This window comes from Phalangium opilio, unplaced genomic scaffold (assembly GCF_054372755.1).
Source record: "Phalangium opilio isolate 3A_F unplaced genomic scaffold, DU_Popi_V2 ptg000352l_1, whole genome shotgun sequence".
NCBI lineage: Eukaryota > Metazoa > Arthropoda > Arachnida > Opiliones > Phalangiidae > Phalangium > Phalangium opilio.
The window spans coordinates 4,900,111-4,925,612 of NW_028324228.1; the positions used below are offsets into that span (position 1 = coordinate 4,900,111).

A 25,502-nucleotide genomic window follows, 5' to 3' on the forward strand; every position below is an offset into this window, starting at 1 on the left:
TTTTATAATTATCAGTCACTTTCACGCGGTTTCAACGAATATTTAGCATAGTGTGCTTTTATACAGTGTATTGTGTTTTCCGACCATTCCAACTGTAAGTTCGGATTTAGAGAAATCCCATATCATTAATCTTAAAAAATTGGATGATTTAGTTTGGCCATTTCAGAACTCATTTATTTTCGAAATAACTTTCATCCCCTAAAAGGGACAGATATTATACAAAAACGAGTTTTGCTTCGCAGGCCCTAAAAAACAGCATTTATACACAATCCTTGGCGAATCAAGGACTTTTTTCAAACTCACAAAGGGCCAGAAATTATAATATGTATTTCAATTTGAAATTAAGTTTAATTGATATGAGAAATTTGATTTTAATTGCGTATACAACTTCTGTTATGATTAGAAACTTTACAACAAAAACTGGTATCATTCTCTCCATCATAGGTTTTGCTTTTCCGCGTACAGTGAATACTACTATCCTAGAAAAAAATTTCCCACTAAGGAAAACGGCCTCTAAAATAGGAATGAGCCTCCTATTTTTTCCCTTGAAAAGAATTAATTAGAAATAAGTCAAATTAAATTTTAATACTATTTACATACCTTCGGAGATTCGAACCTACCATCGTTCGCACCGCTGTTCAAAACCTTAACCACACACCACCAGATGGCTAAAGCTTTCAGTGTTTTAGATTTGATATTGTATACTTTACGGCTTTTTATTTTCACTGTGACAAGGGATTATGCCCGGAGGATTTTGTCTTGGGAATATTTAGTCCGATACCATCCAGAAACGTATTAAAGGGTATGCGCATTTACAATTTCATATATTTTAGCACGAAAATGGTATTATATGTTACACTTTCAAGTCTCTACTTTCAAAATATCATGTTTTTAATATAATTGAACCAAAGTTTCTATTTTTAAAATCCATTGAAAAATCACGAAAACTCAGTTTTGATATATCAATAATTTTGCCTTGTCGAGCTTGTTCGCCCGTTTTATGACATCACTATGACGTAATTGGGAAAGAGCGCGGGAATACTATACGCGCGTCGAGCTTCTCGCCAGTCTAAACTCTGGTAGACAGTGGCACCATCTCACGCGAAAAATATATCTGTGACGTCGGACTACAGGAAACGTTTTAGCCTTCCATAAAAAGAGGCTTTCAGATAATTTCATATAAAGCATTTTCAAATGCATTTTGCCAAATAACCAGAAATCGGAGAATTAAAAGCTTGATATTTTTGAATTCACAGAAATTAATTCTATCGTTTGTTATATAGATCAGAGGGTGTTCAAACGAAGCTTCTCATTCCCTTTAAGGACTAGTTTTAATAGCCATTTTATTGGTTTTTATTTACAGTGATAGAAAAAATTTAAGGTTGTATACATTGGTAACTATTGTCGTTTAATTTAATGAAAATGTTATATGAAATAGCAGACGATAAATTCTTAATCTATATTGAAAATAGCCTAGGATAGTATTTTTTGACTGGAATAGCATTTGTTAGTGAATTATCAACTAGCGGTAAATCGTTACGGGAGTTCCCAGTTAAATTGGCAACTTCGCGAGTGACCTCTACATTTCTAACACTACCAAAAAAATCTGTTATCAAAACATTTTCAGGATTCCTTGGAAATAAATCGGTTCTGGATGTAACGGTCGATATGCATACTCGCTTCGGACATACTTCCAGCTAAAAAGGTTTTAATAATATAAAATTATTGCTTTATAGGAAGCTGCGACCCCTGTTTATTGATGCACGCTACCTACTCTTGCACACCCCAAAATCGGTTTAACAGTGTCATAACAAAAGTATATTTAAAAAGAAAAAAAAAAGTGCTTAATAGGCATTTTAGCTTTCCTTCATCTGACCATGGCCACCTTAAATTACCTGTGGTAGAAGGCCTGCCAGCTTTACCCGAGACCCATGTTAAAAAACGACTAGCAAAAGCGCCCCTAGTTCCGACTTTCGCCGTTAGGTGCACTGGTTTTCCTCCTAATGGTTTTTCTATGGGAAAAGAAATTCGGAAGTGGACTTGGTTTTGGAGCATTTTTAATATATTTACCGATTTGTTTCGTGGCCGAATTTTAAATGAGAAGTCAAGTTAGTTCTAATTTATATTTTGAGACCTTTTTCATAATTTTCCGTCCGTTATTTGACGAATAATCAACATTCAAAGTTGGAGTTCTTTTTAAGGCGGAGAAATGCGCCGTCTAGAATTAAGCCTTGGTCTGAAGGAAGTTTACATTCAAATCTTGGATTAAATACGTAGTAGTAGTATTAAATCCAAGTTAAAATTTAGTGGCGCCGTTGGACAAAGGCGTTGGTTTGCTGAGAAAATTAATTTCTCCGCCTTAAAAACAACTCCAACTTTGAATGTTAATTTTTACGGAAATAACGGACGGAAAATTATGAAATTGGTCTCAAAATGTAAATTAGATTTTACTTGACTTCTCATTTAAAATTTGACCACGAAAAAAATCGGTAAATATATTTAAAATGCTCTAAAACAGAGTCCAGTTCCGAATTTTTTTCCCATAGAAAAAGCATTACGAGGAAAACTGGGTTGGTAGCGCACCTAACGGCGAAAGTTGGAACTAGGGGCTTGTTAGTCGCTTTTTAACATGGGGCTCGGGTAAAGCTTCTACCGGCGAAATAAGGTGAGCCAAGTTGGCCATGGTCTGACTCCTGTCGTTTTGAAATCATATAAGATAATCAGATTGTTCATAAGAGTGGTAATCGTCTTTGTAAACTCCCATCTGCTACTCCAAGCGAGCAAACAAGAATCTGTTAAGCAGTGTGGCGGCGCTCTGGAGACTAGAGAAACAAGATGGGACTTTCGCACTATATTAGTAGTAAGTGACTAGGCAAGGTACTGTACTAATTAGGGATGAACCGGTACCGATACCATATCGGTATCGGCACCGATACTCGGGGTTTCCCGATAGTATCGGATCGGTTGGTTCGATACCGATACTAAACCGATACTCGTTTAAAATGCGTTATATGGCGCTACATGACATTTTTAGGTCTTTTAGTAACGTAATGATGGTGATAATATCTCATTTCTATGAATTACAATCGTGACGAGTTCTCATTTATATAAAAGTACCTGAATTCTGTTTATCTAACAACTAATAAGCGAAAATCTTTCTCAGTACGCGCCTACTACTCTAGGGATGAACCTAGAAGTATCGGGTTTTGGATCATAGTGAGTAAATATCGGTATCGATCGGTATCGGTTCATGTTTGTACCGGTATCGATCGGTATCGGGTTAAGCCTGGTATCGGCCATATCTAGTACTAATGTTTGACACCCTTGAAAACGGAAGTACAAAGCAATATCCATCTGTACAACAAAATAAATCCTTCAATGTGCGTCAATCAACAGACCAGCAAGAACGTTATAGGTCATTAATTGAACACCGATTACATTATTGGACAATGGGGATTTTCCTTCAAATAGTGTTCATTTAAAGCAAAAGTATATAGCGAAATCACAAAGTGTCAAAATAAGCAGTTCTTTCAGCGACGCCCGTTTTAAAGTGGCGTCAAAATTTAACGAAACAAGTCCAGCTCCCTTTCTAATTCACTTACTACAAATATCGTGCTACTACGCGCGAAACAAAGTCTCACACACCTACCTTAGTTTCTCGTTTGACTGGTTAGAGGTGGACGCCTAATTTTACCGAAATAATTGACTCATAATTTAAAAACCTGATTAGCTTAACTGATTTAAAAATGGCTCGTGCTGCAAAAATCATGTCAAAGCAAAGGCAAGCTTAAGTCAAAAACCCCTATTCACACTGCCATAGGTTAAATATTATCTATTAGTCTATTTCCCGTGATAAATCTCAGTTCATGCCTTGATAAAACTAAAGCTCATCATTTACTCACAAATTGCTTTATAGTTTCTTCGCCGTCTGATTTGACTTTCTCCAAAAACTCCAATGCGTAGTAAGTATACCTGTCTATGACGTAAACGCCAATAGTCGGATCTCCATGGTGCTAAAAACAAATATTTTCAATCATTAAAGATTCATTTAAAAAAAGACAGTCAAAATAATACTATCTCACTAACGAATCTTTGTCAGAAAAAAAATGAGTTCGAGATTCCTGCAGCACTCTTAATAAGCCTATCAAATTCACCCGCGTTTTACAAGCGTATTTTCAACTATTTATAACAAAAAAACTTCGAAAACTTTGTTAAAGCAAAGCGCGGGTCCAGTGGATTCCCTACAAGGTGACTTTCTTTACGAACTCCAGTTTTGGCTTGGCGAAGGCAGAAAGTATTCTTGGGCGGGATTTATAAGTGCACTCATAAATCCCGCCCACTAGCCTTCGCCAAGCCAAAACTTTAGTTCGTAAGGTAAGTCAACTTACTGGACCCGCGCTTTGCTTTAAATAATATGGAGAAAAATGATGTGGCTGCAACACAATCTTGGCGGCCATTATCCAGGATTGTGGTGGGCGGCGTCTCCGACGTGAACAAGCGTAAACAGTGTGATTTGTGCAGGCTATTAATTTGGGCCTAAATAGTCGTCGCTGCGGGGACATTTCTATATCGGCCCAAAAATTGCCTGCCTAAAATTTTTTCCGCGCCCAATGTTATTCGGACTGATATTTAGGCCCAATTTTTCCTAGGATTAAACATTTTGGGCCTAAATAGTCGTCGCTGCGGGGACATTTCTATATCGGCCCAAAAATTGCCCGCCCAAAATTTTTTCCCCGCCCAACGTTATTCGGACTGATATTTAGGCCCAATTTTTCCTAGGATTAAACATTTTGGGCCTAAATAGTCGCCCCCGCACGGCTGTTGCTATTTAGGCCCAAATTTAGGTTGATAAAATTTTGGCGTAAATAGGCAACAGTTAGCAGGACCGATATTTAGGCAATTTTCGCCACGCGAGTTGATACCCGCGAATAAAATGAGCGAATTTTCTTATATTCGCCGTGAAAATCGCCCCAAAAAGTCCCAAAAGCGACTGTTCTATTTTTTTTTCGCTAAACGCTCGACGAAAAAAGACTTCAACCAATCAGGTTCAAAAAGTGGGAAGGGGAAGTGTGCTACGTTCCGTCCAGATTACCAGAGTTCGAGCTCAATTTTAAGCCTTGGTCACTCGGTGTAAAATAACCATTGAGTTCTGATCTCTATGGAAATAACAGAGGTAAATTTAGGCAGGTTTTCATGCTTCTAGTTTAATTTTTTATGAGTGAAATACGTACGCTAGCTAAAATTGATTATGTTCTTATTAGATAAATATGGATATGTTAACAAGATGGCACCGGCCAGATTACACTTTTGCGCGACCTCTAGTGACTAGAATTAGTGGCTCAGCTTGCTTAGTCAATAATCTGAGGAGAAAAGTGGGGATCCAAAGCGCAAAATATTTTCTTAAATAAAAAATTATATTGATGTTGCAGAGCCAAAGAGTAGTTCTTTGCAAATATCCGACCATGTACGCGAAAAAAGGGGGAAATGGGGATAGAAAAGGCGCCCAGCCTGCCAGCAAGGGTCGGAACAATACTTTCGCTAGCTCTAAAGAGCGCAAAAGTAAAAACTTGTTTTAAGAAGGACAAGAAAATAACATGGTTCATTATTATATAGATATAGAATACTACAAGCTTGAATTTTTAGGCTTAAGATGCGTAAAATAGCGCTCGGCCGGCTGAAGCGTTTTTAAAATTTCGTCTCCAATGAGAACCACTCCCCCAGCGACTAAAATATCGCCGGTGTGAACTAGCCTTACTATGTTTTTTTTTTTCGGTTGTCGCTTGACGTCGGACGAAAAGTCGTGATTTTCGCCAAGTGAAAACCATGCTTTAAGTGAAGGTGAAAAGGGAAATATATTTTTTTTTATTGATTCTACGTACCACAAATTATAGGACATATCTGCATAGTGAAACATTCAGAAAATACCGTAGGATGATAATAACATTCAAATTAGATTGGGATTTCATAGATAACTTGAAAATGGCATCAATCGTAACATAATTTAGGTGCTAAACTCATGTGGAAGGAAATTTAGCACGAAATCTGATAAAAATTGCGCGATGTGCAATAATGGCTCGAAACATAGCGTGAAACGTAAATTTTGTTAACAAGAAGGTGGGCATTACGCGAGTGGTCAAAGGTACAAATTTATAATTATCCACAAAATCTCAAACTAATTTGAATTTTAAAATTACTCTGAGGCATTTCCTGAAGATTTCAATATGCAGATTGGACTTATAATAAGTAGAAGAATCGATAACAAATCACTTGATTTTCATTGGCTAAATTTTAGGGCTTTAGAATTAAGCTGGCTAGGTAATATTCGGACGCAGCCTAGATGACAAACCCACATGATGCTATGAAAAATGCAATTACCGAAAGTGAGTCTTCGCCAACCTTACTGCTAGCAACAGAAAGGATGTTTGGAGAATAGAATTTAAGGAACATTGATTCCGCTTGGCAAGTATCAATCATGAAAAACACCTCATGGTATCTATTGAAATGAAAAATATACAATTAAAGACGCGTGAACAAAGTTAAGGGGTATGGGAATTTACAATTTCATGTCATATTTTACCACGAAAGTGGTATTATGTTACACTTTCAAGTCTCTACTTTCAAAATATCAACTTTTTAATATAAGTGAACCAAAGTTTCTATTTTTAAAATCCATTGAAAAATCACGAAAACTCAGTTTCGATATATCAATAATTTTGTCTTGTCGAGCTTGTTCGCCCGTTTGATGACATCACTATGACGTAATGGGGAAAAAGCGCGGGAATCCTAAACGCGACTCGAGCTTCTCGCCAGTCTAAACTCTGGCAGAGAGTGGCACCATCTCACGTGAAAAATATATCTGTGACGTCAGACTACAGGAAACGTTTCAGCCTTTCATAAAAAGAGGCTTTCAAATAATTTCATATAAAGCATTTTCAAATGCATTTTGCCAAATAACCAGAAATCGGAGGGAGAATTAAAAGCTTGATATTTTTGAATTCACAGAAATTAATTCTATCGTTTGTTATATAAATCAGAGGTTTTTCAAAGAAAGCTTCTCATTCCCTTTAACAAACTCATTATTCAGGGTTTTCTAAAAATTGTGGTACAACGAGAACTACTAGGCCTACAACACGTGATTCTGAGTCGAAAAAAATGACATTTCACTTCTTGGGCCAAAGTTAACAAGTTATGAATAACAGTGTTTTAGGTATAAACCCCTTAATATTAAGCAAAAAAAAAGACAATGCTAGGTTTTGAATGACGCGCGCATTAAGTAAAATCTGCTGAAAAATTGGTGCTCACCAATTCTTTAGTCAAATTAATTTTAAACGCGCACCATTCAAAACCTAGCAACATCATTTAATTAGCATTGTTTTTTTTTTTTTTTGGTTTCTAAATTTAAGGGGTCATTGGTAAAACAGTGCAAACCATAACTTGAAAACGCCGACCCTAACAGCAAAATGCCATAGAACATTTTCATATCAAAAAAAAAAATTCTGTACTTCGGTCCAACCAACCTTAATTCAACCTCTTGTAGATGTAGCCATAAGAAAATGATATATACCTCCCTATAAGTATGAAACTCCATTTAAGCCACGTAAACAGAATTTACTTTAGTTTTTAACGCGTTAAAGGTCTTGAAGTTATTCATATGATAATTATAAGTGATTAAGTGGATGTCAAAATTATCATAATAAATTAACACTTAACAGATGGCGCGAAAAACAAAAACTAGCTTGAAATGTTTGATTTCAACAACGAGGTAGGCCCACGGATGTGTATTGTAGAAGGAGTAGAGACTAGGCCTCTGGGGCCTAGACATAAGCGTACTAGTGCTCCACGCACAACTTTCGCGAATACCGAGCCAATGTAAACAATCTCTGACGTCACGTGTTTTAAAGAAGTCTTCGTTTTCTTCTTTCCCGGCTTAATTCTTTGAATATTTTCCATATTATAGTTAATATAAATAGAAATAATAGTAAAAATAAAAATTTAAATAAGATTTGCAAACGCTTGAGAAACTCCCGTCACTCGGACTCGATACACAAAAGACCGAGGCTTAACCCTCCTGAACGTTCGTAGCTCGCGGCCATCTTTATTGTTTACGTTGGCTCGCCTAGGTTTGGAGGGAGGGTCAAAATTCATACCCCCTTTTTATGGACAAATAAGGTCTAGCTTTTTTTAGTAGAGGAGAAGCTACGAGTCTCTACTCCTTCTACAATACAGCTCCGTGGTAGGTTTAATGGGTTTGTTGTGTCTCTACAGGCGAGGCCATATTTACCCAGCCCATCGTGCTTTTCGCGGACACCGTACCGTAAGCGGCGCGGGCTCTTCTCCCATGGGGCATTACAAATGCTGTAGTATGAACATGTACCGCGTTTCATACTTATAGGAAGCTATTTATTATTTTCTTATGACTTAGCTAAATTATTACCTCCTTTTCTGCCACATTTGCTCAAAAGCATCAGCTAATTCGATGCTATTAATTTCTTCCGCGTCTTGGAATTTCAAAAACCCAGTGCCACCATGTCCTGAAAAACCAAAGTTCTAAAAATGAAGAACCATGGAAAAAGTATGCGCCTGAGGAAATTTTTTTTTTCACACTACAGGATAGGCAACTCCCAGGGATTGTTCACTAACCGTGTCTCCCATGTATTTCTATCGCCAACTACATGTTCCGAAATATTCCTTGATTCCCCTCTTTATTCCCCCAATTTATTGGACCAAAACGGATGTAGATATAGCGCCATCTCTAGGCAAAATAAATCGTTTTTGCGGATTTAAAAAATGGCGGCGCCCAATTTAGGCAGGATTTCAATTTTGACGTCATAGAACCCGTGATATTTGGTCCAATTTTCTTGTAACTTCCTGTTAGGGATAGTAGCTGCTGCTAGGGGGCGTTTGGAACATGCATGCTTTATCTTTTGGGGGGAACGAACTATCCCTAGCGTTAGTTAATCCATGCAACTCCCTATGTAGGTTATAGATAGTTAGCACACATGGAGGATTCATACTATTTACACCAGAAGACCAGGCTACTTGGAGGACAAAAAGCAGACGGGTTTCTGTCCTCCAGGTAGCCTTGCCTCCTGGTGTATATGGTATGAATCCTCTATGTGTGTAAACTATCTATTCTGTATATACTCTGTTGCAACATCGGTTGTCAGCACGCGCAAAGCTAGGTCTCTATGTAACGTTGCTTTGTATGTGCTGTCAAAAGACGAAAACTTCAAGGATCTTCAGGATTTAAAATATCCGCGAGTTTTTTAGCTCAAATACGTGTGAAATTGCCTACAGCCTACTACACGTTTTGAAACTAAAGCCTATAGGTCCGTGCATTCGAGATAAAAAAAACACACGGATATTTTAAATACTGAAAATTCTGAAGTTTTTCGTCTCTTATCAGCAAGAACAATGCTAGGTTACATAGAGATCTAGGTTTGCGCGTGCTGACAACCGATGCTGGAACAGAGTATATACAGAATAAGCTGTCGTCCGAGATAGGGCCGAGTTGCCTATCCTGTAGGCGCGTGAAAACAAAATTCCTCACGACGTGTATTCTTTATCCATGGAAAAACCATGAAACGTGGTTAAACTTTGCAAAATTTCTTACCTGTCATATACACTAGAATGTTGCTGCGCTCATCGGACAATAACCTTTTCGAGTGTGGAGTGCTTGGTGGGAGTCTTCCGGTTAAAACACGAATGAAGTTTTCAACAGTAACCTTGGAGATAAACAAATTTTCATTCAGTTACGAATAGTCCAAACTTGTTAATATCACCAAAAATAAATAGGGGAAAGTGTCGGACTGCCATATTTTCCTGCCTTTGCCTCGTTGCCTACGTTAATCAAGGCCTGTGCGCGGCGCCGATTTTTATTTTTATTTTGGCAATTTAAGTTGCCAGATTCTCTCACCTGAGGCGCTATTAGCTGGACCCGAGGCGCTAATAGCTGGACCTAAATAATTTGAAATGTTCATTTTCTCGCGCTTGGAATTTGAACTGCTCGTTTTCTCGCGCTTAGAATTTTAAATACTCATTTTCGCGCGCGTTTCGGTCCAGCTATCAATGAACTCTCGCGCTCAAATAGGGAGAAAAGAAGTCGCGTTTCTTAAAAGTCCCCCCCCCCTTCGAAGCCACCGCGCACAGGCCTTGATTAACGTAGGCAACGCTTTGCCTTAGCTTGACAGGCATTTCGAAACGCTCAAGCACGCGAGGTGTTTAAAATGGTATCAGCCAATCAAATTTGTAGTTAATGTCATTCTTCCGGAAAATAACTCTCGTACGCCACCAAACGGGAGAATTTGGCATAGGCGTATCTCAAGGAAAAGTCACAACCTCCGCGCTCTGTCCTATTTTCTTTAGTTTCAACGAGGTTAAAGTTTGTTTAAAGCGTTAGCACGCCGAAATTAAATTAAAAATGCCGCAGATGTTCTTGAAATCATCATTTAATTCAAAAAACTCGTCGTTAAAATCCTTTAGAGTTTTGCTTAAACTTAGGCCCTGGGTTGTCATTATAAGCTAAAACGTTCAAATATTAGTAAATAACATCAATATCAGCAAACTAAATTAATTCAATCATGTACATCATCAAATTAAATTGTGGCGATAAACTACAGTGGCCACGGTTAGCCTCAGTCAAAAATCAGCTAATGTAAATTGTAAAATAAAACCGCACTATTTCTTCACGCGCAATATCACAAATTATATAAGGAACGTGGTGAATAGGCGAGGGGGATGAAACAGATTTCGCGAGTATGCATTCACCCCTCCAAATGCATGTCACAGACGAAGGAGAGAGACCGACACTTTCCCCTATTTATTTTTGATTTCACGAACGGATTCAGGATACCATGGTATTCTGAATTCGTTCTTGTTAAAGGGACTGTAAAGAAGGGATCGGCGGGTGGGTAAAAATTATTTGAAATACGTCAGAGACACGTGACTTAGGAAAGGCGTGGTTCAAAGAAGCTTAGCTCGTTTTATTTCGAAAATTGACACTTCAGAGAATTGGCGCTGGAATCTCGCAAAAAACAAGGACTAGGTGTCCAGTCCCACTCCATGTGGATTCTTTGTATCTTGTCACGTGTTGCCTGTGACGTATTTCAAAAAGTTTTTACCCACCCGCCGATGCCTACTTTACAGTCCCTTTAATATGGGGGCATTCTTGTTTCTATGAAGTGTGGAGGTCAGGGCTCAGGCGCAGAGCCAAATCCTTGGGGACCGGCCACAAATGATGGTTTCTAAAATAGGGACGTCAACTTCCCAGAAAAAAACCGGTTTTCAGTTAACCGATTAATTTAAATGGCCGGTTTAACCGATCCAAAAAACTGGACAAAAAAACCGGTTTTTATCCTTCCGTTTAAGATAAATGTTGAAAAATGCTATACTCCAAGGTAAACTCAAAGACCAAATATTAGTACCGATTAGGTAGTACCATAAGTCTATTATGTAGGGTCCCCATAAGTGTGAGACAAAGACAATTTAGGTCATAAGCAAATGCCCCTAATGAAGGTAGTAGGTAAGGAAATTTCATCGCCCTCTGGCGGATTCTAGAGGTACCACGAAGTGGAAATGAAATAATCGAAGTTCGTATTGCGCATGTCTTAGTCTTAAAGATTGAATCGTAGGCAGGTTTAAAAATGGCGGCGGCCAGGAACGGAGCTCGGAGGTATTTGCCTCAACTAAAGTTATATTTAAATGAAGGAGTGCATTTAATTAACAGAGAAAGAGATAGAATGTATTCAATATTAGTAGAAAACAATTTGCACGAAAAGTATCTAGTGTTAATATTAGATTATCTTCTAAACGCCTTTAAAGATGTTCAATCTGAGGTTAAGCCTTGCCATTTAAAGTCTAATCAAGAAAAACTGCCAGATAAATTACCTCAGACAGTTATCTGAAAGTGTAGCTTGTTTTCATCTTGTAACTTAACTTAATCCTCCGCGTAAAGATAACAACGACCGCTTTTATTATATGTATGTAAGTATGTGACATGAATTTACCAATTAAACAGCAATGTAAACGGTACCCGCCGCCATTCCCCAATTGGTGAAAAAGTTGAAAGTCCTATCCTAACTTCCGGTGGTATAAGCAAACAGCCTAGGAACTATAGATGGCGCTTTTATCGTACCCGCCAAATTTTCAAAATGCTAATACGAGTACAGTGCCGGCAGTATAGGACCTAATTGGGGACTCATACTTATGGGGACCTTACATAATAGACTTATGGTAGTACCGATAGGCTTTACTAATGCCGTTTTCCATTGGCATATTGTAGAATTACTCTATAGATGGAGTAATTCTCTTGGAGTGAGAAAATTGCATTATACGCATCTATGTCTCGTTTGATATTGCTCCATGGTGGTAGATTGCCAGCAGCCAACCAAAGCTAAACAACAAGTGACGAAAAACAAAATCTTTCCATTTTGTGATTTAAAAAAAAAACTGATTAGGTTTTCATTTTAAAAAACCGATAAATACCGAAGAATTAAAAAACCGGTACTCCGGAGTTGAAAAACCAGTTTTCGGTTAAACCGGGCGGTTTTGACATCCCTAATCTAAAAGCTTCGCCTCAAAGAAATCTGGGAAGGTTTCAAAGAATATATCTTGCAATCGCTGATATAAAGGAAGAAGAGAGAGATGGTATCACATCTAACGAAATAGCTCAGATAGTTACTTCCAAATATGAATCATTTTATGGTAACTTCACACAAAAAATAGCATATACGAAACAATTTCACATGTGGATCAAATGTAACATAATTATATAGGAAAAAAAACAGTGTCTAACAGGCAGTTCACTCAAAAACAACCGTTTTGAAAGGGGTCAGACTACCAAAACGCTTCCATTCCCCACTTGCCTATTCACTTACTACGAATATCGTGCTACTCTGTGAGAGACAAAAAGTTCGTTTGAACACTCGTAGGCAAAGGTTTGATTTTACCGAAACTATTACGTCATCAATGAGCAATATGATTGGGTTACATGATTTCAAAAAATCTCGAGCTCCAAAAATTATGTCAGGCCCTGGCAAAGTCAGGACAAAATGCCTGTTAGACACTTTGTCGTTTTTCTATGAACTTTTGATCTAACCTACAGTAATTCAAATTGAAGGCAGCGGCCAGTGAGCAAAAATTACTTGAGATGAAATACGTTAAGATCCGAAGACTCCGTACTGAGTGGGACGATTAATAACGGAATCGAAATAAGGCTTTTTATCGTAGATAAGTTTGACCATTGATTGCTTATATTTAAAAAGGGATTTTAAAGCAATTATTGAATTAAATTTATAAACTTCATACGCGCGAAATAAAAACGCTCTTTATTTCTGCTTTTTCTTCCTAAACACACTGAATTTATGAAGGCATCTATTTACAAGGCATAGAATGAACTACCAGTGGCACTATTTCAGGGTTAGTACGACATTTTTACAACGAAAATCCCTGACTTTTCCAGGTTAACCCTGACCAAATTTTAGCAATATCCCTGACCATTTTACCTGGCCCATAATTAGCATTGCTCCAAGCATGGTTTGATATACCATACGAAATCCCTGACTTTTTAGGAAAAAAAATTTAAATCCATGGCTTGTCCCCGACTTATCCAGGTTCCGTACGAACCCTGCATTTACAAGCGGGGAAATAAGCTTTATTAAAATATTACTAACAAAATTATTACACTGGTCCAATCACGGAGATCGAATACCGCCATTGGCTCTATATGCATAGAGAAGTTTTATTATTTTCCGTATTATTTAAAAGGAGTAAAAAAATTCTTCTTATGGTATAATAAAACTGTGAATTAGCTTTCACTAAAAAAAAACAACAATGTTAAAATCTCATAATTTTCTTGTCCACACAATCTAACCAATAAAAAATAAATAGCCCTAAAACATTTACGTTAACTTAAGGGTGAAACCTTTCTCTTTCATAAAATTTTTACAATTGGCCACTAAAATATCAATGACAATTTATGGAAGACCCCCTTATCGCAACTGTAATAAAAGCGCCATGTAGTACACATAATGCAGGGTTCGTACCCTGACATATCCCTGATTTTTTAGGAAAACATTTTAAATCCCTGACTTATTCCCCTATTTTCCAAATCCCTGACTTATCCCTGACTTTTTCCCCTATTTTCCAAATCCCTGACTTATCCCTGAATTTTTCCCCTATTTTCCAAATCCCTGACTTATCCCTGACTTTTTCCCCGATTTTCCAAATCCCTGACTTATCCCTGACTTTTTCCCCTATTTTCCAAATCCCTGACTTATCCCTGACCTTTTCCCCTATCCCTGACTTATCCCTGACTTTTTCCCCTATTTTCCAAATCCCTGACATATCCCTGACTTTTTCCCCTATTTTCCAAATCCCTGACTTATCCCTGACTTTTTCCCCTATTTTCCAAATCCCTGACTTATCCCTGACTTTTTCCCCTATTTTCCAAATCCCTGACTTATCCCTGACTTTTTCCCCTATTTTCCAAATCCCTGACTTATCCCTGACCTTTTCCCCTATTTTCCAAATCCCTGACTTTTTCCCCTATTTTCCAAATCCCTGACATATCCCTGACTTTTTCCCCTATTTTCAAAATCCCTGACTTATCCCTGACTTTTCCCCTATTTTCCAAATCCCTGACTTATCCCTGACCTTTTCCCCTATTTTCCAAATCCCTGACTTATCCCTGACCTTTTCCCCTATTTTCCAAATCCCTGACTTATCCCTGACCTTTTCCCCTATTTTCCAAATCCCTGACTTATCCCTGACCTTTTCCCCTATTTTCCAAATCCCTGACTTATCCCTGACCTTTTCCCCTATTTTCCAAATCCCTGACTTATCCCTGACCTTTTCCCCTATTTTCCAAATCCCTGACTTATCCCTGACTTTTTCCCCTATTTTCCAAATCCCTGACTTATCCCTGACTTTTTCCCCTATTTTCCAAATCCCTGACTTATCCCCTATTTTCCAAATCCCTGACTTATCCCCTATTTTCCAAATCCCTGACTTATCCCCTATTTTCCAAATCCCTGACTTATCCCCTATTTTCCAAATCCCTGACTTATCCCTGACGTTTTCCCGTATTTTCCAAATCCCTGACTTATCCCTGACTTTTTCCCCTATTTTCCAAATCCCTGACTTATCCCTGACTTTTTCCCCTATTTTCCAAATCCCTGACTTATCCAGGTTATCCAGGTTCCGTACGAACCCTGTAATGGGTGAAAATATTTCCTCTATGAAACTGGATATTTCCCCACATAAAAATCAACATGCAAGAACCTAGATCATCTCAGAGGTTCCAGTTTCAACACTGGTTGCAGCGTGGCGCTAGAGGCGCTGAACTAAAAGAACCAAGAGCCGTATCTCCATTGCAGTACATCAGCGTTTAATGGTCATAGAGAAGGCCTTATTTCGATTCCATTGTTAATCTTCCTTGATTCTGAAATAATTGAAATTCAACTTGTTTTTTGAAGATTTCTTACATCATACCCTCTGTAGTCAACCTCAACGTCATCTCCATAAACGTTAATGTGATGATGCGCGTTATTATAAATCGTCGCTGGACGTGGATTTCTCGCATTACAAGCCATGTCATCAGCAACCATTAAAATGATGTGACTATTGAGAAATAATAATTTGATTAAAGTGTTAGTGCCATAATTTTCGTCAACCACAAACTTAAAATGCGAAAAAAATCCTTGAAAAATCTAGTTCTAGTTTATTATGATATGTTTACTTTTTTATTTGGTTTCGTAGCAATTTATAAAATTGCAATCAAAGTATTGGGTTTGGAAAAGGCCTAGTTAAAATTTTGTTTCGTTTGATGACGTAGTAAGGAGAAATTTTTACTCTAGATGTCGCTCACGTGACGCCTGTTAGTGTCTCAGCGCCGCGTTAAGCCTATTTTATTCAGATTCACGCGGCATTGGTATACTCGGGAGTCTCGGCGCGCGCGCTTGGCTTTTCCGCGAGATGCCGTGAGTGACGTAGCAAGGAGAAAAACCCGCCAAAAATCTTCTCCGAAAATTTGCTTTTGCCCCCAAATTTCAAGTTTTCGAAGTGTTTTTTCTATGTTTTCCCTCATATTTAAATATTTATTAAGCATATTTTTGGAATCAGAAGAGTTTAAACTCTCAAAAAAGTAACGTTTTCTTTAGATTTGAGATAATTTTTAAATCAGGTCGCTATTCCTTTAAGAAAATAAAATACCTTCAAAATAATTAATGAAACCAGAAGGGGATAATAGAAGAAGGATGACACTCTGTATCCTCTTAATGCTTTAGTTATGTAACGTCATTCTTCCCAGGCTCACCCTTTTAGTTTGTTTTCCCGCTCATCAAACTACAAATGGGCATCGCACCGTAAGGTGAATTCTATAATTGTTTGGCATTAAATCCCCAGCAATCATCCCACAAACCTCGTCTTGACGTGGGACAAAATGTGGAAGCGCGTCTTGCCAAATATTTAAACGCTAATAGAGTAATGATGAGGGAACTATTTATCGCGCATGTGATTCGGTTTAGTAACCTTGCTCTAAATGTTCCGATGTTGGGAAGAGTGACGTTACAATTACCCTGCTTTGTGGTACACTTCTCTCGAAGAGAAGTATTATATACTTCTGATGATACGGAACTGTATCTTAATAGCACCCACAACACCACGTGACTCTGAATTAAAAGGGCCTGCTTTTATTCTTGCAGTTGCTAATTGATTAAAGTTTCCAATGACCGTTTTATAAAGAATCACGCTTAAAGTTTATCAAATTTGAAAATGAAGCCTTTCCAGTGATTTTTGTTAATGATCGTTCAGCTTTATCAACCTTAAATCAATTAAAACGTGTTTGTCTAGCCATTTCAGAGTCCCTTTAACTTAAAAGGTTTCCACCACCAGTATTTTAACTCATCAGTCACAACAAAAAGAATCTCGTTGCACATGCTTTTAATCAACCAAAAAATCCTGTGACGTGTCATTTGTTAAATATTTATTAGTATTTACAAATATACAGTCTTTAATTTATTAAAAATGAGAATTAAGGTTGGCGTGTTACCTTTTGAAACTTTGAAAAATTATCTAAAATTTACAGAAAGATTTTGATATTTTATTTACGTAACAGGGCCCGCCCCCCCCCCGAATTTCGAAAATATTTATAGGATTTATAGGACGGTTTTTCAGAATTATAGAATTATATAGTACACTAAAATATTAATTTTTATTTTTTCTGAAGAACCAGTACTGCAAAGTTACCCTCCATAGGAATAGCATTACACCCGACTTTGGATCGAGGCTCATAACTCTGGTTCTACTAGAGATATGGGGATGCCTTTTCAGTGTGTTATAGTCCTATTTGCCCCCCCCCCGTCCAACCAGGCTAAATTATACCATGGATGAAGGATGCGCGTGAAAAACATTCGACCACTCAACAGGATGTGCAACTCCCTATACTAAAAAGTAGACAACTCGATACTAGCGCCGCCTGGCTACCAGCGCTGGAAACCCTCGTGGGGAAAAATAAAAAATACTGGACATAAGAAAAAAAAACCCACTGTTTTGCTTCTAGCAGACGACGCTAGGAAAAAAATCGACGGTAGCGTGTTTTTTTTTCTTATGTCGAGTATTTTTTATTTTTCACGCGAGGGTTTCCAGCGCTGGTAACCAGGCGGCGCTAGTATCGATTTGTCTACTTTTTAGTATAGGGAGTTGCACATCCTGTAGAGCGTTGAATGTTTTTCACGCGCATCCTTCATCCATGATTATACGACTACATAGGACAGTAAAATATTAATTTCTCTTTTCCTGGCTTTTTTGATCTAGCAAATGATAACTAATAGACTCCCTATTTGCTGCCCACATGCAAAACTCACCATGGTGGTGCATAGTGAACGTTCAGTTATCAGAACCATAATAAACCGAGCTATTTTTAACTAGTTAAGCTACAATACTAGGAAAACCATCCCAATTTTAAGATATTCTTTAGACCGAGTTCTGGTTTAACCATAAGGACATCATCTCTCTAAGGGCCCAAGTTTCTATGTTACGGTTGAAATGTATGTATGTCCGATTTGGTCAGCCATCCGTCTCATCTCAAGTGGTATAATAATTTTATAGCCTAAACAGAGGCCGAGCGCATTCGCTGCAGAGTAACCCGGCATTGAACATTTTTACCTCCTTCAAAGATTTCTCACGACAGCTCTTCGTGATTTTTACTAAGCGCGAATTTAATTTACCTATTGTGTCTGAGAGAGCTGGGGGGGTTCTGGAAATTCTCTTACTTATTTTTCCCCTCAGTTTTTCCTCTCTCGCCTACCCGCCTGTTTTAGTTTGATTCCCAACCGCTTTAGAGCGTTATCTCAGAGCTCGCGTCTAGACCACGACCGGCTTAGGATATCTGTTGTGGCTGATTTTGAAAATTATTTTTCTCTCCCGCGAATTTCACGAAAAATTCGGAAGGAGCCCCTATACAAAATCTACGTCACATCTAGCAGAACTAGATGATTTTGCTAATAGATGCGCTTGGGTCCTTAGAGAGATTATGTCCTTATGGTTTAACCGATGGGTAGCTTAAAATTATAACATTTTTGGCGATTTTAGCCAAAATTAAAGGATTCAATAGGACAGTTTAAAAAAAATGTAGGATTTTATAGGAATTATAGGACCTCTTGGATCCCTGTAATGATTTCGATGTTATTTTATCAATATAAATCAATTAAAAACCGTTTGTCTGACCATTTCATTCTTCTTTTAAAGGCTAGTTTTAGATACGGAATAATGGGTATGATTATAGTTGGGGGTAATCTGCAGTCTGGGAAATAGCACACTTCCTCTGGTCCAAAACCAGTTTATTAATTGCTGGGACTAGTTTTTTAATTCGAGAAGTGAGGCTTACTGGTCCTCGGGACCAGTTTATTAATTGCAAATCTATAGGAGAACAAAGGCTGGGACCAGTCGGAGGCCAGTTTATTATTTCGGTCCCTAGGGGATCACTGGTCCCAAGGACCAGTATAAAAAATATCCTTATTTCCCAGACTGGTAATCTGCAATAATTTGGCGGTAATTCACTACGTATCAGCCTCGAGGCTTCCGGATGATACAAAAAAAAACCCAACCTGTTCTCTACTGTCTCGGCTAAAGGCAAATTAGTGGTTCAGCACTTTAAATACATTTCCAAAGACATATTTTTAATAAAACCAGAAGTATATAATACTTCTCTTCGAGAGAAGTGTACCACAAATCGGGGTAAGTGTAACGTCACTCTTCCCAACATCGGAACATTTAGAGCAAGGTTACTAAAACGAATCACATTCGCGAAAAATAGTTCCCTCATCATTACTCTATTAGCGGTTAAATATTTGGCAAGACGCATGCGCTTGTGCATTTTTGTCCCACGTCAAGACGAGGTTTGTGGGATGATTGCTGGGGATTTAATGCCAAACAATTATAGAATTCACCTTACGGTGCGATGCCCATTTGTAGTTTGATGAGCGGGAAAACAAACTAAAAGGGTGAGCCTGGGAAGAATGACGTTACATAACTAAAGCATTAAGAGGATACAGAGTGTCATCCTTCTTCTATTATCCCCTTCTGATGAAACTCATTTACCTGTCAGGTATACCAAGTCTCTTGACACTACGATAGATAGATAATACATTGGCCACATGTCGATAGTTAAACCAATACCGAGAAGCGCAAACAAGTACTGCCCAGTTGTTTGTGTGGCTACTTTTAAAGAATCCCTCTATTTTCTCTTCTTTCGAACTATCCTGAAATGTTACGAAACTCAATTTACTTAAACTTCAGTACAGTAAGGTAGGAATGCTTTCTGGAGCCAACCTTATAACTTTCACGATTATTACACTGTCCAGCATTACTTTAGGCTCAAATAGACTAATGGCACCCCATGTTATTTCCCCATAGAGCTTAATACAGTCGAAGGCAGAGGGCTGCCATTACCCTATTATGAGCGAAAGAGGTATATATTTGGCTCCACAATACAACAACAAGCTCTGAAAAGGCAAGTAAACGGCAAATTGACCAATCTATGACCGCCCCCACGACCACTACTACAGCCACCAGTTTGCAGTCTTTTGACTGTTCAGAGTTTCAGACTTACAATACACAAATATTGTATATAATAAAGTAAAGACAATCATACCGAATGTGCGCTGCCCAATTCCAATGCTAAAAACAATGCTGATAATAATGCAATTATACATTGACATCGTTCCTTCATATTTTGTGTTAAGTTTCAACGTACAGCCGGTACAAGTATCAACAGTAACTTCTTATGCCTTGACAAGTTGACAGCCCACTGGCGGCAGTGATGCCAGGTAGGAAAAATGGAATTTCCGAGACTCTTTCAAACTTTTCAAATTTCCCTTTTTGGACCAAACTTTCCCTGGATCAGGGTTGCCGTCTGATTGCAGATACGGGCATTCACTAAATTACCGCCAATTTCGAATCTGCCGAAAACCTCTACAATAGTACTTTTCCACTATGCGTCGTCTGCTAGCAAACACCCTTTGGCTAGATCATAGCCCACTCGATCACGCGCCTCACGACGCAAGCTGCTCGGCAGTGCTGCTCGCGCTATAGCGCAGCTTGCCTCGTGACGCGCGTGATCGAGTGGGCAATGACTAGATTGACTTGGCTTCAGACTTGTAAATAGTGATCATTTCTTCGGGAGCCGCAGGGCTCCCGATCCTTCCAAAGCCCAATTTTCTTGGGTACCCGGGGCTCCCTAGTGGACAACTGAGCCTTGTACTCTTGATCCTAGAAACTGCGTCACGCTCGCCTAAAGGGAGTGAAGGGAACAGAGACTAGGGAGTAAGGGAGCAAGCCCAAAACAAAATGTGAGGGAGGGAAGGATGCATTCCGGCTACAGATTTGTGGGGAAATATTCGTTAATTTATTTTTTCCCTTCTTTGAGAGCTGTTTTGGTCTGTAGTTATGGGGGAGAGTTCTCATCGCACCGAATTTTTCAGGGTACCCGGGTGGTACCCGACCCCCCCTAAAAATATTTTTTCAGGGTGTCAAGTGAATTTTCTTGGGTGTCACAGGCTCCCTGGTACCCCCTATTTACAAGTCTGCTTGGCTTTCGCCTTAGGCGGTAAAATAGGTAAAATAGTAGTATTCCCCCTCCACGGATTTTTAAGAGTTTGTACTCATTTCTGATAGTAAATGAGGTGAGGAACACGATGCCGTTAAAAATTTCCACCGCAAATGATTTTGAAATTCTTTTTTTGAATTTTTTTTAATGAAAATTGCAATATTTTGGAAAAGGAGAAATCTAATAGAAACTGTACCTAACCTAACCTAAGCTAACCTAACCTAACCTAACCTAACCTGAACCTAACCAAACCTAACCTAACCTAACCTAACCTGAACCTAACCTAACCTGAACCTAACCTAACCAAACCTAACCTGAACCTAACCTAACCTAACCTGAACCTAACCTAACCTGAACCTAAAATATCCCAAACATAATCTAAACAAGTGTATGCGCCCCAAATATCAAATATACAACTCCTGAAATGCAAAACGAGGGGTTAGAGCAAACCTAAAAATTTTTTGAGACTTAGTTTAAAGTGGCCCACTGAACTTGAAGCAGGGCCGGAAATAAGCACAGGACACTGGACATTGTCCAATAAAATTTTAAAATGTCCCATAATTTTTTTAAAAACTAAGGGGTCACTGGACAGTTTGACCAATAAATTTTAAAAGTTTTGATAGCTTGACTATGGAGATGCGACACTATTTTGCACACTCCGGTGGACAATGTCCTATAAATTTTCAAGTCAAACGGGGGGTCACTGGACGCATGTCCTATAAGAAATTTTTCTTATTTCCGGCCCTGCACTGAAGACGAGGATACAACATTTTTAAATATTACAAATCAAAGTAGTTAAAACGCTGTCTCTCAACAAAAAAGCCTGCGAAATAGTGGCGGTACAGTACGTAGTGTGTTTAATTTCGGCATTTTTCGAAACAAAAAAAAATTAAATCTAATTAACGACATAAACAAGTTTGAATTAATTTTATAATGCTCTTTCAAAATTTTCGGGCATTTAAACAACACTTAAGTGGAAAAACTATACTTAAAATCCACTAAACTCCTCCATTGTCTAACGTAGTGCCATTTAAACACGTTTGCTAAAACTTAGCGGTAAAATTGTCTCTTCACTTTCGGCATTTTCCAAAAGAAAGAAAGAAAACAATCCCAATTAAAACGTCTAGTTCTATCCAACCATTTAACACAAAAAAAAAATTAAATTTCGGCAATTTCCAGAAAAACCCTAATTAAAGCTAACTAACTACTTAAGATAATTTGTTTCTATAAACCAAATTGTTTTGCTAGTTGTACCGAACCACGCAGCACATAAATTGACAACAATGACTATTAATATAATTTTACAATTAACTTTAATCATTCTCGGCGTATTAATATTCTAATTTAAACATCAATTCAGTAGAGAATTCCCTTAAATACCGATTAAGTTGCATCATCCTCTAATGCAAACGCGTTTACACACCTATAATCAAAAATTACCAAATTATACTTAAATGACTTCGTTACGATTTATCTCATTAAAATAACCCGCTACGAAAACATGGCTGTCCAAAACAGGTGGTAATATCAATGAGATAGAATATATATAAACCTAGAGTCACAACGTGGGATCTCGAGATCGACGATTCGCGATACACTTTTTGTCGAGCATGAATCTTTATCAAATACGGGTGGCGCCACCTATTAATCACTTGAAGAACTTTTTTATTACCGTCTGCTGTCAAAATAGTTTTTTAAACGTGTTAAATTAAATACGCGAGTTAAATAATAAAAACTCTAGTCCTTTTTAATCTAATAAATAGATGAAATAAAAATCATAACGATGTTTCTGATTGAAAATAAGCGAGTAAAAGTTGAAATTAGTTCCGCTAGAGGCTCACAGGTGGCGCTGTCATGTTTTGATAAACTTGCTTGATAAAAAAAATGTGTATCGCGGTAAGCCAATTTGAATTGGAACTCTATCTATCTCATTGGGTAATATAGTGTATGGACTTTTTCGGCATTTTACAAAAACACGTCAGTTGCCTACTTTAGATCCTAGATGGCAAATCGGTCGCCGTAAAACAAATCGATAGAAAAATGGCTGTCCAAAACAGGCGGTAACAGACTTAGAAATAAGGATAATTTTTAAACTAGTCCTTGGGACCAGTGACCCCCCCCTAGTGTCCTAAATAATAAACTGGTCTCCGGAGTGGTCCCAGCCTTTGTTCTCCTATAGATTTGCAATTAATAAACTGGTCCCGAGGACCAGTAACCCCCACTTTTTGAATTAAGAAACTAGTCCAAGCAATTAATAAACTGGTTTTGGACCAATGGACGTGTGCTATTTCTAAGTCTGGGCGGTAATTTAGTGTATGGACACTTCCGGCATTTTACAAAAATCACGTCAGTTGCCTACTCTAGAGCCTAGATGGCAACCCCAGCGCCGTAAAACAATACATAGTTTACACAGGCGTAGAGGATTCCTACCATTAACATCAGGAGACCAAGCGACTAAGAGAGTAAAATCGTCTGCTATTTTACACTCTAAGTTCCCAGGTCTCCTTGTGCAAATGGTATGAATCCTCCACGCCTGTAAACTATGTATACAATGGAAAAATGTCTGTCCAAAACAGGCGGTAATTTAGTGTATGAACGCTTCGGCATTTTACAAAAATCACGTCACTCTGGAGCCTAGATGGCAATAATATGTAACGAAGTTACATATTATTAATTTAAAATCAAAAAATAGGCGATAAAATCAAAAAACACCGATTTAAGCTAATTGACGTATTAATTATATCAATTTTGAATAAAACATAGTTCTACTCGTTCCTCCTATAATTAAGCACACAAATTTGAAATGAATTAAAACGTTGAAATTAATTTCATGATTCTCTTTCATCATTTTCCGCGATTTAAACATAATTTTAGTTAAAATGAAAAAAATAACCTCTTAAAACTAATATTCACCATTGTATAACGCAAATCCATTTAAACACGCTTCGATAATACTAATAAAAGTCAATTAAAATGTTTTCCCTATGAAAGTAAAACCGTGCGAAAAAATTACGGTAATGTAATCAATTCATTATCGGAATTTTCCAACAAAAAAAGAGAAAATCTCTAATTAAAGCTGATAAACTACCCAACAATGTAGCACACAGTTTAAAATATTCATAATTAAATTACCTTTATAATTCTCTTTCAATATTTTCGGCCATATAATTTTCTAATTTAAAAATAAATTATGTTGAAAAATCACTTTAAACCGATTATGTTCCATCGTCGTCTAATGCAAACACATTTAAACCTTTGTATATTTATACATTATATAATCCATGCGATTTTTCCATTACCCGCGCCAAAAAAACAAAGCTGGGCTCGTAATAGTAGCCACATCGTACCGTACTAAACAGGTGTACAGAACATTTGAGTGAGGAGCCCTCTATGCGCTCACATTAACTGTGTTAAAATGATTAACCATAATTCTAACTTGATAGAAGTACAGAAAATTAGAGTGATTAGCCTCTCCATGCGCTATCTTTTACAATGCTAAAATACTATCTCAATGAGTGATTTGCCTCTCGATGCGCTTGAAAGCGCAACAAACTTTCTTTGGTTTTTAAAATTCTCTACACAATGGTAAAATGATTGGCCGTAATCGTTACTTCAATAAATTTACTTATATTATAATTGTAATATCAAGCAGCCCACCATCGACAACAACAAAAGGGCAGGTCAGACTAAGAACCACATCGTAGATGTTCATCATACGATGTGGCTTAAAATGGCTGTCGAAACAAGGCAGTAAGATAGTTGCGGCAGGGATAGACTTAATTTTAGAAGTAGGAATGGAGAACGGTTAGTATTTACTTCAGTCCGACTCATAGCCCAGTATAGAGTCCCTCCCTCCAACACGTAACGAAAAGTTTAAATTATCTTATTGGCTCACTTAAACTACGTTTTGATGACGTTGCTGACGTGGACGGTGAAAAATACGTAATACACCACTTTGACATTACCTAGGGCGCCACAGCGGGCTACTGAGAAGTAGTACTTATTAAGATGGGCAGGGAAAAAAACCGCGTGGGGTTGCGCTTTTGCTAGTAGGGGTAACAAAGAAAGAAATAAATTTTCCTCGCCTTACGTACAATTTTAAAACACTGTCGTTAAATTTCTAGATAATTGTTCATGAAATTAAAACCGATTAGACACTTTTAAATATCGTTTGACAGCCCATTTTATAGGCATGGTATCTACCATTCTCTTAAAAATAGTTCCCAGTGTCATATTTTGTGATCCGTCCTATCAATCTATCTTAAAAGGAACTTACCCCATAAATGTAAAAATATTTCGGATTCTCCGAAAAAAGTAAGCATAAAAGCAAGACTGCCGCGTCCACTTCCATCTGTTTTCATTATATTATATAATTATTATTTTAGACCAGATTTTAAAA

The 25,502-nt window shown here is 37.8% G+C and overlaps 1 protein-coding gene across 1 annotated transcript; it reads right to left on the reverse strand.

Moving 5' to 3' along the window:
• Positions 1 to 1,312: 1,312 nt before the first annotated feature.
• On the reverse strand, positions 1,313 to 20,457 carry PIG-K (Phosphatidylinositol glycan anchor biosynthesis class K). Its single transcript, XM_089860433.1, has 8 exons — positions 20,150 to 20,457; positions 19,597 to 19,757; positions 15,483 to 15,618; positions 9,614 to 9,725; positions 8,435 to 8,531; positions 6,376 to 6,493; positions 3,903 to 4,013; positions 1,313 to 1,697 (listed from the first exon to the last, which is right to left on the reverse strand). Exons 1-8 carry the CDS (start codon positions 20,225 to 20,227, stop codon positions 1,458 to 1,460), a joined length of 1,053 nt encoding a protein of 350 aa, XP_089716559.1. The 5' UTR covers positions 20,228 to 20,457; the 3' UTR covers positions 1,313 to 1,457.
• Between the last annotated feature and the right edge of the window lie 5,045 nt (positions 20,458 to 25,502).

What these genes read in the sequence shown, in the direction of transcription:
- PIG-K (XM_089860433.1), bottom strand. Translation starts at nt 20,227, where the DNA reads ATGAAGGAACGATGTCAATGTATAATTGCATTATTATCAGCATTGTTT. An exon ending in AGACTTGGTATACCTGACAG is followed by an intron (nt 15,619 to 19,596) that starts GTAAATGAGTTT and finishes ATTTCTCAATAG; the next exon opens with TCACATCATTTTAATGGTTG. An exon ending in CAAATGTGGCAGAAAAGGAG is followed by an intron (nt 6,494 to 8,434) that starts GTAATAATTTAG and finishes TCATTTCAATAG; the next exon opens with ATACCATGAGGTGTTTTTCA.